We start from the raw sequence: 14,963 nt of genomic DNA on the forward strand, positions 1-14,963 counted from the left end.
AAGATGAATACAATTCTAGTAATTTCAAATTTTGAAGGTCAATTTGCATATGTTGCTTTGATAGGTGACCACAGAATTCTGTCCCACCTTTTTTGGGGGGACAATCACAAAGTAAATTTAAAAACTGCTAATAGGCTCTAAAATCCTACTGTATTTTGTGGTATGTAAATTGGTAACTATATACTGACTGATTCCAACCAGATTCTAAAGTACGGAAGAAGGGCTGACTGTCCAGATTCATGATTTTACACTGTAGCTGAAGCAGATTTCTAGGGCCACACGGCATATGCATCCCTTGCACTGTTTGACACCAACTCTGGGGACACTAACGTAGCCACATGGCACCTGAACAGAGACTTCTCTGGACTCTGACTCTGCGTTAATCAACAACTTATTAAAGCCTACAAAAACATTAAATGAGAGAGAGATATAAATGAAGACTGCTTTTAATGATACCTTTATTTCTTCTCCATCAACATTAATAGCCTAATCTGTAGGCTATTAATCCCTTTTGCAACTTTCTCATTTCAAGGGGGTTGCCATTGTTCAAAAGAAAAGTGTGCGTGTGTGAGAGAAAGAGAGAGAGAGAGACAGAGACAGAGAGGGGGTACTGGAAGGGATCATAATAAATAAATTCTTTGCTATTTTTCTTATTTGCTAATACATCATAGTAGTCTCTAATGCTCTAAAATCATTTGCTGGGGAGAATGGGGTGTCTAGTGGACCAATGGCTAGATGTGACAAAATTGACATATAAAAAGAATCCCATCAAATTAATGTTTTCTTATCTATTAGGCACTGAATTCAAGGATAACATTATAGAGTGAATACTCACATGCTCTTCATATAAACAAATCAGGTTAGCAGAAACAGATTACAAAAACCAGACCAAAACTAAGACCATTCAGTTTGAAGCACTATATTGCCTTCTGTCCCACCTTATTTACTTCAAATTACATACGTCAATTGGAGAAAGGAATGACAACCCACTCCAGTATTCTTGCCTGGAGAATCCCAAGGACTCTCACCAGAGAAGTCTGGTGTGCTACAGTCCATGGGGTCACAAAGAGTTGGACATGACTGAGTGACTAACACACACATATCACACATATCAAGAGTTTCTTGATATCAGTTTGTTGATAATAAAATAGTAAAAAGATTTCTAATTTTTTTCTTCGAAAGAGTATCTGATGCTTCACATATATTCTATAGTTTGTGGTAGTAAACTCACCTCTATAATAAAAGAGGCAAAGATCAGAAAGCACGAACCAGCGTTTCTTCCATAGCTTCATGCCAGTGCTGTCCTGCATGAAACCAGCATGATAAAGGATTATTTCTTTTTCATTTCAGAAAGTGAAAACTCATTTCTGGTGCATTTGTTTAAAATAAGCTCTTAAAACAAGGTGTGTTTGATATATGCTGCATAGAAATCTAACTTAAAAAAAAAAAAAAAAAAAGAAATCTAACTAAAACCCTAATCAAAATTTGGGGGTAGTTTTCCAGGGATTTATAACATGGTAACGTATTTCTAAGTACACTGGTCTTTGAAGAATAATACTGTCACGTAAAAAGGAATTCTGCTGAAGCAGTTTGATCTGGTTTCGTATTTGCAAGCGATGTGAACACGTCTGAGCATGAGAATAAGGTGACTGTGCAGTAGGGTGTGCATTCTGGTAAGCCAGATTTAATAAATATGTTAATCTTCAACATGAAGAAAAGTGTGTGATTTGAAATTATTCCAAAGGTAATGTGATTTAAAATGATTATGAATAAAGGAACCTTAGCATACAAACACATTTAATAAACATTTTTTTCTTCTTACATATCCAGCCTGGGTTTTGCTTATCCTGCAGAAGAGAGTACCCACTTGGCAGCTTTTTCTAAGTAATTTGGGTAATAAAAATACCAAGCTCAAACAAAACTACAATTTAAATAAAAACTACCTTCCCACATGCAATAAACCAAAACCATAGGAGAAAATGAAACACAGACACACACAAACACAGACATAAACAGGTAAAAAAGATGCCAGTTTGTATGTGTGTTGATTAATATTTCTCAATTTATTTCTAGTTGTGACCATCACATAAGGATGGTTTCAGAACTGAAGAAATTATATGGGTAAAAATCTCTTAAGTAAGATTTCATCCTTAAAATTTACAGTTACACTTAAGGAAAGTATTCCCGCCCCCCCAAATATACATTTTCAATTTCTTCATTAATTATTTCTTTAGTATAGATAATTTCAAAGTTTAGATTTTTAAGCAGTTCTACAAATATTCTCTATAAGCTACACACCTATTACAGAATAAATACTCAGGAGTAGAGAAACTTGTTGGTAGAGCTTTGGCAATACTAAATTAATCAAGGGATCAAGAACTAAGAACGGCAATCATTTTAAGTAAGGAGTCCCATATCCTCTATAAAGCTCAATATCACATTTAGCTATTTGAACAGAATCTGGACTCATTAGAAAATCTAGTTAAAATTCTTTCAGCTTGGATAAGTTTAAATGTCAGACGGTTAAAATACAGTTAAGTGATCTTTAAATAAAAATTAAAAGTTGGTATCCAAGTTACACACTCAATCAATGCAGTCAGAAATTGGCAAAATTAATTTGCTTGAATGGGGATTCTCTGGATTTTAAGTGGGTCTACTTCCAATACGTTAGATTAGTTGCCATCCAATTGTCAGGTGGAACGTCTAATGCATGTTTCATAACGACCTCATCGTGAATTTTAATGAATATAATTATTAGGTCATCTGAAAGCAATTAGCATTATTTGACAGAGTAAATTAGCACTATTAATGAACTAATATTTAACTAACATCATCTGCATACATGTAGAATCAGAAAGACAGAACACAGGCAGATAAAGGTCCCGAGTGCAGTTATCTCAGTTATCTGGAGGTCATTTGAAATCCAGATGCAAACCGGGAAGTGAAAAAGAAAACAGCCTCTCAGCAATCAAAACAGATGCCACCAAGTTTAATGTACACACATCCTTACCAGTTACAAAACTAACAAGGTTCCAAAAAAGCTTAGTTACCAGGTTTTCCAGATAATGGAACAATGTAAACCCCTACTTATCAGGGTATAAGAGTGACCTATGCCTGGGCAAACAGATAAACAAGAAAAGAAACAAAAAAAAGCAGACACTTGAAAGAGTAGTTTTGAGGGCATGGAAACAAAAATCTGCAAAACTCAGGAAAATCTCGAATTATCATCAAATTTCTCTATAAATCAAAGCAGAGAAGTACATAATTGTACCTTTTTATAAGGATAGAAAATGAACAACAACTCTGTATTTTTTTCCACTGAAAAAATATTTTTGCCTAGAAGATCTTAGCATGTTATTTTTAACATTTTCATACAACATACATTTAATTTCAAATTTAGAAATACCTCTCTCTCTCACACACACACACACACACAATACCTCTGTTCCAGGTAACACCCATTACTTTTTCTTTTTTCACTGTTTCTCTAACACTCTTCATGGTAATAAAAAGGGAAGAACCTGGATGATTAACTATACAGTTTCTTCTCTACTTTATATAATTGTCTTAGGACCTTCAGCTGAAAAGGTTTCTTTATATTCTCTTCTTTTTTCACATCAAACAGGGGAAAAAATACCTGTTTATAAAGCCAACCTCGTCTGACCACAGGTGCATTAGGATTCCTTTTAATTGAGTTTGATCTCTTCCCAAAATTATGAACTTTTTTTGAGGCCCGTGAAGTCTAAAAAAAAAAAGCCCAACAGAAAATATGGTATTAATGCCTAGATATTGAGTTTACTTTTTATCTTCATAATTTTAACCTTTTAAAATCTCTTCTCCAGATTTCTTTGAAACTTTCAGGATTTAATCTTTTCAGATGAATTATTGCAATTCTGCTTTTGTGTCTTAGTTGTTTCAAGTATAAGAATTCTGCACAAAGGCTTTTCCTCTTCAAGGATATTACAAAAGGATCATGTATTTCTCTCCTTTAAAATTTTCAGGAACAATTTTTAAAAAGGCACAGTGTATGGCAGTATTTTGCCCTACCTGCTAAATAAAATGAATCTTCAGTAAAAATTATATTAACGCATTTTAAAGAATAAACCAAATGACAGAACTTTTTGACTCATATCTGCAGTTAACAGTGTTGTCCCAATTAAAGTCAACAGTGTCAAGTTACAAGAGCAGATCTCACAGATAAAATATAAACAAACATATCACATCAAATCAAAACAAGACTGGAAGGAACTGCTTAATGTCATGTAGTGTTTTCTTCTTTAAGGACAACTCTGAACTTGAATGATGCCAGCCAGATGGTGTTTACCATATTCTTAAAACTACAAATAATCTTTTAAAATATTGCTATGTTTAACCCAAACAATTTATCTTAGTCGGAACAATAGCGGTGACCAACAAACATAAAGACAAAAGAAGCTGAATTTCAATTCCTCTGTGAAGGTAAGTTGGAGAAGGAAATGGCAGCCCACTCCAGTGTTCTTGCTTGGAGAATCCCAGGGACAGAGGAGCCTGGTGGGCTGCCATCTATGGGGTCGCAGAGAGTCAGACACAACTGAAGCGACTTAGCAGCAGCAGCAACAAGGAAGGTAAGTAGTATCAATTTATCTCTTATTTTTCAACTTACTAGAATCTTTGGAAAGCTAGCACATTTCATTAAAACCTCCTTTTGTAAAAGTTATATTAGTACATAATAGAATTTTAAGGTCCAATATCAACCATGGCATTTTTTTTTCTGGATAAATTTTAATTTCCTCTTGAACAAATAATGCATAAAAACACAGTATAGACCTCAAATGGTACAAAAAGATGTAGAAGGACCAGTCTACTTCTCACCTCTGGACACCAGCATTCAAACAACCCAAACACAACTCTAGGCAACGAATGTCACTGTGTATATATGTGTATCTACTCATGTAAATGACTGTTCACAGTTACAGAATCTCTGTCTTTCCCCCTCAAATAACCGCCTATATAACACCTACTCCTCAGTATTCTTCTTTAATTGTCATATAAGTTATCAATATTATGCACGCATGATAGTTTTCTGTGACTGAATTTCTCATTCTCTCTTTTGACTTGTGGGATTTGTCATATTTAGACAGCACATCTGCATTCTGAGTTGGCTGTTTTGTTTTTGTTTTTTTAAAAAACTTCCATTATTTTCTGTACTGCTTTTATGGTTTTGTTTTTTACCATTTCAAACACCTGCTCCATCTGGAAAATTTTGGGTGTAAAGTGTGAGGCACAGATTCAACTTTCTTTCCAGACAGTGACTTAGTGGCTCTCTACCCACCAGTCATTTTTCTAGATTTTAATTAAAATGCACCATGATGCTCACTTATACTTTATGTCATATACAAAATAGAAATAATTTATATTATTTGAAAATCTATACTGATTTTAATATTCTACAATATTTCATTAAAAAAACCTTAAGTATTTCTTTACAGTAACCATAATTTACTATTACAACTGTTTTACTATTATAAAATACATAATTATTTTCTAAATAAATAAAGACAATTCTTTTATCATCTTTTGATTCTCTTGCTATCCTTAATTTAGGCACCAAGCAGTAACTTTAAGGCAACTATTTATTCAGATTTAGCAGATTTTCTAAGAGTTTGAAGACATTTTTACATTAAAATTCTATATCAAAACATAAACATTATGGTACAAGAAGCAATAACTATAAATTATTATAGCCACACAAGTCTGAGATCATAGATTAAACAGTATTTTTGTTTCTGATTACAAAGAAAAACCATCCACTTCTGTATCCCTATGGCTATAATACTTTTCACATAATGGATTCTAAATATTTCAGTCATCAAACAACTGACATAGGGTTTTGAAACCTTTTAGCAGTAATGGATACAACATTAACAAAGTAGTATAATATTATAGAATAAAATAGAATATATATATATATATATCATTCTGTGTGCGTGTGTTAGTGGCTTAGTCGTGTCGAACTCTTTGCAACCCCATAGACCGTAGCCCACCAGGCCCCTCTGTCCATGGGATTCTCCAGGCAAGAACACTGGAGTGGACCGCCATTTCCTTCTCCAAAATGAACTATAGAAAGAAAGTGAAGTCTCTCAGTTGTGTCCGACTCGTTGCGACCCCATGGACTGTAGCCTACCTACCAGGCTCCTTCATCCATGGAATTTTCCAGGCAAGAGTACTGGAGTGGGTTGCCATTTCCTTTTCCAATATATCATTCCAGGCATACTTAATAATAGGATTTCTAGGTCATTGAATTAATCGTCACCTTTAAAACTTAAGTAGATTCAATAAACTGCCACTGTCTCACACAAACATCCATTATATTTGTAAAACAATTCAAAATCATAACTCTATAATATTTAAAAACTATAACTCATTAAATTATTAAAATATAATCTTAGTTCTTTATATTCTAAGGCCTTGCTTCTTATGCCAATTACTTCAAATGCAATTAGATTCATGTAATAGCAAAAATGAAATGATTGTTCTATAATTCTAAGTTCATTAAGAGTAATAATAATGGATACTACCAACTATGTCAGTTATCAATAATTAAGAGTAAGCAAAATAACTTACCCTCCCTACAGGGCTCATTGGATGCACCGCATAGTCTGAACTCATGTTATAGTTCGAAGCTTCATTTATCATACTTATAGGTCGTTCCTTTTTTTCTTCAGATGTCATGGTTGCAACAGTCCTGAAAATATAACATGTCAAGAGTGGCAGAACGTGCTACTTTTGTAAACCACTTTATAATGACATTTTCCTGGAGCTAATAATGCTGGTGTCTGTCTGACTTTTCCAAACAGCTGGGTATTAGTTCGAGCTTAATAAGCTCTATAGTTCCAGCTTAATATTTATAACTACTTGAAATATAACTAAGCACAACTTAAGTTAATATCATGTTTATTTTAATAAGCTTTCATACAGTTATGTTACTTGGTCATCTAACTGGAACGTTTTAATTACAAGATTTGCTATTATAATACTGAAGGCCATAAAAATGATAGGGAATTCCCAGGTGGTCACGTGGTTAGGACTCCTCACTTTCACTGCCGAGGGCACGGGTTCGTTCCTTGGTTGAGGAACCGAGATCCCATAAGACAGGCAGTGCAGCAGCCCTCTCCCAACCCCCTAAAAGAAAATAATAACAATGGTACCAACAACTAATTTTTGAAGAACAGGTTTATAAACTATTTTCAAATAAATTTCACTTGATGCTTATAAAAATCCTGAGAAATGGTAATTCCCAGTATCTCTATTTAAGGATGAGAAACCTAAGTTCAAATTAGTCTAATAATTTGACCAAGTTTAGTTCCCCCTGACCTTGCATCCAGGGATCTTGAGTTTATTCTCTGTGTTTGAGCTATTGTAAAAATAGCTTTTGAAATTACATTCCTCATGAAAAAAATTCTAAGCCATGTTTCTAAACCACACATAGTAAATAGATGGTATTCTGTTACTACCCTTGACTACAAATGTCCAGATAAAAGAACTGTTCAATTGTACTGTATTAAATACGGATAACAGCAATTGGAATGCTGACCCCATTTTGAATAGAGGCGTTCCATGAAACGCTTTACTTACTGTTCATTCACTACAAAAATACAATTGTCCTGGGATGGCTGTCCCGTGACTGGATGTTTACAGGTCACTTTCCTTTCATTATGGCTGGAAGAAAAGAGAATAAGAGAAAATGAATGTACTATTACCACAAACTTTACAAAATACCAGGTAGCGAAATAGCCAATTTCTTCATTGCAACAATAAAGTTAGTGAGTAAAGGTGATGCAATTCAAAGCCCCAGGTACTGACACTCCTACATAGCCCTTTCTACTATCTACTGTATGTACATGTGTGTGTAAATGCTAACTTAGTTTTACAATACAGCTAGACTCACCAGTTCCCAACCCACCCCTATCCAGAGTAGGACCTCAACCTGTTCTTCTATTTTCATAAACAAAAGGAAGCTGATCTGGCTCCACAATCATTGCATTTTACATGACAGGTGGGCCATGAATAGAAAGTAAGTATGAGTATCCACCTACATCCATTATTTTGTATCCCAGTCTACGCACATTATAGAGACCCACTATCAAATTCAAATATGGAAAGATCAATCTAATAGCACTACAAGACGGGCATCAGAATATTAAATGTAGAGTGTAGCACTGGAAGAGCAATAATTTATGGGATTGTCGTTTCACAAAAAAATCTTTACATAAATCATGTAAAGGGACTGATTTTTATATCTGAAGAAAGTATGCTATAGAAACATGTAAGAGGAGAAATGGAAGGAGTAAACAAAACTGTCTAATGAATGTACAAACAGCACAAAGAAAAATCTACCTTTTATGCTTGCTGAAAAAAAAACTGCTTTAAGAGTGGCTATTTTTTGGAGAAAAAGATCTTTGCCTAAGAACTGCTATTCTTCCTAGGTCAAGTGATAAGATTATGCCTACTACTGTCTTCGGAGATCAGTCCTGGGTGTTCATTGGAAGGACTGGTATTGAAGCTGAAACTCCAATACTTTGGCTACCTGATGTGAAGAGCTGACTCATTTGAAAAGACCCTGATGCTGGGAAAGATTGAGGGCAGGAGAAGGGGACGACAGAGGATGAGATGGTTGGATGGCATCACCGACTCAACGGACATGGGTTTGGGTGGACTCCGGGAGTTGGTGATGGACAGCAAGGCCTGGCATGCTGCGGTTCATGGGGTTGCAAAGAGTTGGACGTGACTGAACTGAACTGTCTTCTGGATATGAAAGGAGAAAAATCCCAATCTATTTATCTAAGTCCAAAATAACAGATGCCTAAAATAATATGCAACATGCAATGATACCTAAAAAATATACATCATTTGTAAACAAATATTTTTTTCTCCACTGACTAACATACCACAAAGAAAACTGTAAGGAAGATCAATCACTGACATGCTAGACCTTAGAAAACAACTTTAATTATGGAGAAAACAGTCAAGATGTTGTACTGAATACTGTTTTGTTAATTTTAAAAGATTATTGCATGTGATCTGTATTAACACATTTGATAGGTGGTTAAGAGGCGGTGGGTTTAGATATTTATTTGTGGTGATACTTTCACTACATAAAAAGCACGCAAATGACTTTCTTATCAGTTAATTTAAGAAAGTGCAACAATGGAAACCTAAAGTCTCATAATGGGATATCAGCTTATACAATAAGCAATAAACTGATGACAGAATAACTAAGAACAAACAGCCTCTGGAGATGAAGTGGAAAATGCTGAAGTACCTAAATGTGATGAATACCATGAATATGTCAAGGTACATAAATTCTGATGTTCTAACAGAACAAAATGCTGTGGGGAAGGGAGTAAACCTATGATAGAGATTAGACACCTTAATAATGAAAAAAGGAGGACAGCATCTTTTTTTAAGTCTCTACTTGAGAAGGGGCATTAAAAAGCTAGACTTGGTTCAGTGGAAGGTAGAAGAGAAATACACAAATTCTTTTTATAAAAACCAATATTGCAAAAATAAAACAAATACTCCCTATTGTATTGCATTATTTTCCAGTACTATGCCATCTTGCCTAGAGGGAATACAGCAGACTCTAACCCTAATATTCCAGAAACTGTAAATTATAACTACAGGACCCTGTAACGGTTACTGGCCTAAGAGATTATTACTCTGACCACCAGACAATAGATTTGAGTATCCATTAGACAAGGACATGGGCTTCCTTGGTGGCTCAGACTATAAAGAACCTGCCTGCAATCCAGGAGACCTGGGTTTAATACCTGGGTCAGGAAGGTCCCCTGGAGAAGGGACTGGCAACCCACTCCAGTATTCTTGCCTGGAGAATTCCATGGACAGAGGAGCCTGTCAGGCTACTGTCCATGGGGTTGCAAAAGAGTCAGACACAACTGAGTAACACATGCAGACAAGGACACAGGGCAAAGGAGACACTAAAATAAAGAACAATCATAAAGGAGCATAAACACTCTTTACCCTGAAAGTGGATGCTCTTTCTATTAAACTGAATACAGTTATATTGTCCAAGTACTTTTAGGATCACAATGTCTTTAAGTAAAACCCACTAAATAAATAAAAATCTTAGCATTCTATCTTAGTTAAAAGTGCATGCATGCATGCTCAGTCGTGTAACCTGCCAGCTTCCTCGGCCCATGGGATCTCCCAGGCAAGAATACTGACTGGGTTGCCATATCCTCCTCCATGGGATCTTCCCGACCCAGGGATCAAACCCATGTCTCCTGCATTGGCAGGCAGATTCTTTATCACTGAGCCACCTGGGAAGCCCCTTAGTTAAAAGATCAGTGATTAAAATCAATCATGAAAAATGAATATATCTATGCTCTTCTTTTACTTTTTTAAAGTATCCATTGTGTTTTCTTTTATTTAATGTTATACTAAGTTGACATAAAAAATCATTTATTTACAAGGGCACTCTAACATGCAAGTCTTCTGCTATTCTTTAATCAAAGAAATCATCTTTCCTATTACTTAGGCCTAACTGTAATACGTACACAAAGAAGTCCTCTCAAATGTTTATTTGTTCTGACTTAATTATAGTCACTCAAGATTACTAGGTTTCTATAAAATTAAAATTCATAAGATTGAGATTTTATAGGCAATGAGTTTAGTTATAAAATGTCATCTCTCATAAAACAACATACTTATCAAATAAAAATCAGAGTAATGTTTTCTAATGATTTTGTTAAAATATCAATTAAAATAAATTAAGAATATGAAAAACCAAAATATCAACCAAACAAGTGTTTAAATGTGGTAATTTTCCACAACCTGGTAGGATTGTCAATTCTTACTGCTCTTCTTTGTGCAAACGTATTTTTATATACTTAAAATTTTATTTTTATATTTCAAAAATTAATTTCTAAATCATCCACAGGAACTAAAAATCAGTTAAAAATATACTGAGCCAACAAATGAAAGCAATGTAAATATAACCCAAATGAATCTTTAAAAAAAATAAGCAAAAAGCCATCACTGTTAATGTGCAGAATTCTTTTAGTGCATAATACACAAGTTCTTTAATACACACAGCAACGGGGCACCCTGGGAGGTGGCTGGCCACATATGAAGTCATGACCATCACGCTTGGCACAAAGGAGGAGGGACTGCTCAGGACCACAAGAGGGAAGGGAAGACAAAATTCCAGCCTTTCTTCAGTTCTACCGGTCTGTCTGCAGTATTATTTACGAAGTATATCTTTTCATCCAACACTCACCATCCTTTTTGTAGTCTAAGCTTTTCTTTTTTTCCCCTCCTCCTTTGAAGGGTCTCAAAATCCAGATGAAAGTAGCATCAGTTTTCCTGTAACATTTATGTACAAGGATGTTCCGATGCAATTTGTGTACTACAGAAAAGCTGAAACATCACATAAATTCTGCATTTGTGTATTCATGAGCACATTCACAAGAAAGCCTAGGTGAGTGCAGAAACGGCACCTGATGATGTTGATAGCGAGAAGCACATGAATGACACACTTGCACACCCTCAAATGTCCAGCAGCTACTTCAGTTCATTGTCTGTTTTACAAAACACACCCATTCACAGTGACACAACTGTCTAATTTCATGTCTTTCCACTTTCAACACTTCCCAATAATTCACAAGCTGAAACCTCTCCAATGTCCATTTCCACAAGCAAACTGCCGGTCTTTTTCAACGCAAAGTGTATTTGTAGTACTTTTTTTCCCTAAGCATTTAACATGTATGAAACTGTTATGTCTTTCATTAGGCTCCTATCTTTATTTGTTTAATTAATTTATTAGGCTGCAGGTCTTTAGTTGCAGCATGTGGGATCTAGTTCCCCACCAGGGTTGGAACCCGGGCCCCATGATTAGGAGTGTGGAGTCTTAGTCACCAGACCACCAGGGAAGTCCTCTTATTTTTATTTTTATGTGTCACTAATGAGGTTTTTGAGTACTATGCTCCTAAAGCCATTTTCCACAAAATCCCTAAACTTTCATTGTCTGAGTTCACACAGGGAGGTGATTTTTAGGAAGACGTGTGCTGTGTTACAGCAAAAGTGACTGTACTAACTAAATTATGAATTAACATACCTCTGCGCTACCCAAAGAAAGGCAATGCCAAAGAATGCTCAAACTACCACACAATTGCACTCATCTCACATGCTAGTAAAGTAATGCTCAAAATTCTCCAAGCCAGGCTTCAGCAATACATGAACTGTGAACTTCCAGATGTTCAAACAGGTTTTAGAAAAGGCAGAGGAACCAGGGATCAAATTGCCAACATCTGCTGGGTCACAGAAAAAGCAAGAGAGTTCCAGAAAAACATCTATTTCTGCTTTATTGACTATGCCAAAACCTTTGACTGTGTGGATCACAATAAACTGTGGAAAATTCTGAAAGAGATGGGAATACCAGACCATCTGATCTGGCTCTTGAGAAACCTGTATGCAGGTCAGGAAGCAACAGTTAGAACTGGACATGGAACAACAGACTGGTTCCAAATGGGAAAAGGAGTTCGTCAAGGCTGTATATTGTCACCCTGCTTATTTAACTTATATGCAGAGTACATCATGAGAAACACTGGGCTGGAGGAAGCACAAGCTGTAATCAAGATTGCTGAGAGAAATCTCAATAACCTCAGATATGCAGATGACACCACCCTTATGGCAGAAAGTGAAGAGGAACAAAAAAGCCTCTTGATGAAAGTGAAAGAGGAGAGTGAAAAAGTTGGCCTAAAGCTCGACATTCAGAAAACTAAGATCATGCCATCTGGTCCTATCACTTCATGGCAAATAGATGGGGAAACAGTGGAAACAGTGTCAGACTTGGGCTCCAAAATCACTGCAGATGGTGACTACAGCCATGAAATTAAAAGATGCTTACTCCTTGGAAGGAAAGTTATGACCAACCTAGATAGTATATTCAAAAGCAGAGACATTACTTTGCCAACAAAGGTCCATCTAGTCAAGGCTATGGTTTTTCCAGTGGTCATGTATGGATATGAGAGTTGGACTGTGAAGAAAGCTAAGCGCCGAAGAATTGATGCTTTTGAACTGTGGTGTTGGAGAAGACTCTTGAGAGTCCCTTGGACTGTAAGGAGATCAACCAGTCCATTTTGAAGGAGATCAGCCCTGGGTGTTCTTTGGAAGGAATGATGCTAAAGCTGAAACTCCAGTACTTTGGCCACCTCATGCGAAGAGTCGACTCATTGGAAAAGACTCTGATGCTCGGAGGGATTGGGGGCAGGAGGAGAAGTGGACAACAGAGGATGAGATGGCTGGAAAGCATCACCAACTCAATGGACATTGAGTTTGAGCAAACTCTTCGGCATGGTGACGGACAGGGAAGCCTGGCGTGCTGCAATTCATGGGGTCGCAAAGAGTCGGACTCGACTGAGCGACTGAACTGAACTGAAACTGCTTCAGCTCTGTCTGACTCTGTGACCAGATGGACTACAGCCCGCCAGGCTCCTCTGACCATGGGATTCTCCAGACAAGAATACTGGAGTGAGGTGCCATGTCCTCCTCCAGGGAATCTTCCCGACCCAGGGGTCAAACCCTTGTCTGTTACGCCTCTTGCATTGGCAGTGGGGTTCTTTACCACTAGCACCACCTGGGAAGCCCTGGGAATAATTTTTATCTCCCAAGGGACATTGGGAAATGCGTGGTAAGATGTCTGGTTTTACGTATATATTATTTAAGTATAGTTGATTTACAATGATGTGTCATTCCTGCTATATGGCAAAGTGACTCAGTTATACATATATATACACACACACACATATATATACACACACACACACATTCTTTTTAATATTCTTTTCCATTAGGTTTATCCTGGACATTGAATATAGTTCCCTGTGCTATACAGTAGACCTCGTTGTGTACATCCACTGTCTGGTAGCACTTTTTGAACATTACAACTGGGGTTCGTATGTAGTGAGTAGAGGCCAGGATGCTGCTCAACATCTTACAACTTGCAGGAGAGTTTTTCACAGGAATAAAGGATCCAGCTCCAAATATCAATAGTGCTGAGGCTGGGCAACTTCCAGGAGGACCTGCACCAGGGGGCATGTTTCAGGATTGCTGCTGCCAGTTCCCTGGTCCCTGCGGTGAGCCACTGTCAACCCACAGCTCTGCAGGAGATCTTTCAAAACCAGCAGGGGACATGGGTTCAATCCCTGGCTGGGGAACCAGGCCTGAACACACTACAAGCAACTAAGCCCAAGTACTGCAACTACTCAGCCCACGAACCACAACTCGAGAGTCTGTGCACTGCAAGAAAGGATCCTCCCTGATGCAATGAAGGTTCCATGTGCTACAACTAAGATGGCATTTAATCCATAAATAAATATTTTTTAAAAATAGTGCTGAGGGTAATAAACCCTATGTGACGAGCATCATTGCCCTCTAACAATAAACTCTACCACATAAGCCATGTGTGTTATTTCTGTGGGTTCACTGTACCTGTTACGTCTCAGCTGCCTCACAGTTAGGTAACAGTAGCTATGTCACATGTTGCTTGTCTATTTGTTTATAACTGTTCTAGGTACCTGGTGATGGCCGTGAACAAAACATAAAAATCACTGCCCTTGTGGAATTTACTTTCTAGTGGGGATGTTTATGAAGATTAAATGAGTAAAGAGTATAAACATGGCCAGGAACAGACAAGGCCTTGAAGACATTTATTTTTGTTATGAACTAGAGGAATTGAGCATATGTTGGTGTCATCGGACAACTTATTAGGTTCAGTAACCTATTTAAACTGAAATAGTTCAAATGAACATGCAACCCGAAAAATGTTAAAAACTCTTGTTATCCCGCTAGTCAGTATTTACTGTCAAAGAATAAAGGTGTGATCTCTCGTGGCTCTCATGTTTCTTGTCAAGATATTCCTAATATATCCAAAAACAGAAAATAGAGGAGAAAAGTCATTCTAA

At 36.7% G+C, this 14,963-nt stretch overlaps 1 protein-coding gene across 13 annotated transcripts in view; it reads right to left on the reverse strand.

Annotated features, from left to right (window-relative positions):
- The window catches only part of PLEKHA5 (pleckstrin homology domain containing A5), a 262,192-nt gene that overhangs the window by 98,594 nt on the left and 148,635 nt on the right, over positions 1 to 14,963 (reverse strand). For 11 of the 13 annotated variants that reach the window (XM_086401863.1, XM_086401862.1, XM_086401861.1 and 8 more), the window contains 4 exons: positions 7,615 to 7,698; positions 6,604 to 6,724; positions 3,638 to 3,742; positions 1,232 to 1,304 (listed from right to left, as the gene is read on the reverse strand). In XM_086401863.1, coding sequence (XP_086257989.1) covers positions 1,232 to 1,304; positions 3,638 to 3,742; positions 6,604 to 6,724; positions 7,615 to 7,698 — 383 coding nt within the window. Of the gene's footprint in view, positions 1 to 1,231; positions 1,305 to 3,637; positions 3,743 to 6,603; positions 6,725 to 7,614; positions 7,699 to 14,963 lie in introns of those variants that run through there. The other 2 variants (XM_086401870.1, XM_086401868.1) reach the window with 1 other exon arrangement.

Source organism: Bos grunniens, chromosome 5, assembly GCF_055505025.1.
Source record: "Bos grunniens cultivar Pamir isolate PY7600 chromosome 5, Bosgru_T2T1.0, whole genome shotgun sequence".
Classification (NCBI taxonomy): Eukaryota; Metazoa; Chordata; class Mammalia; order Artiodactyla; family Bovidae; genus Bos; species Bos grunniens.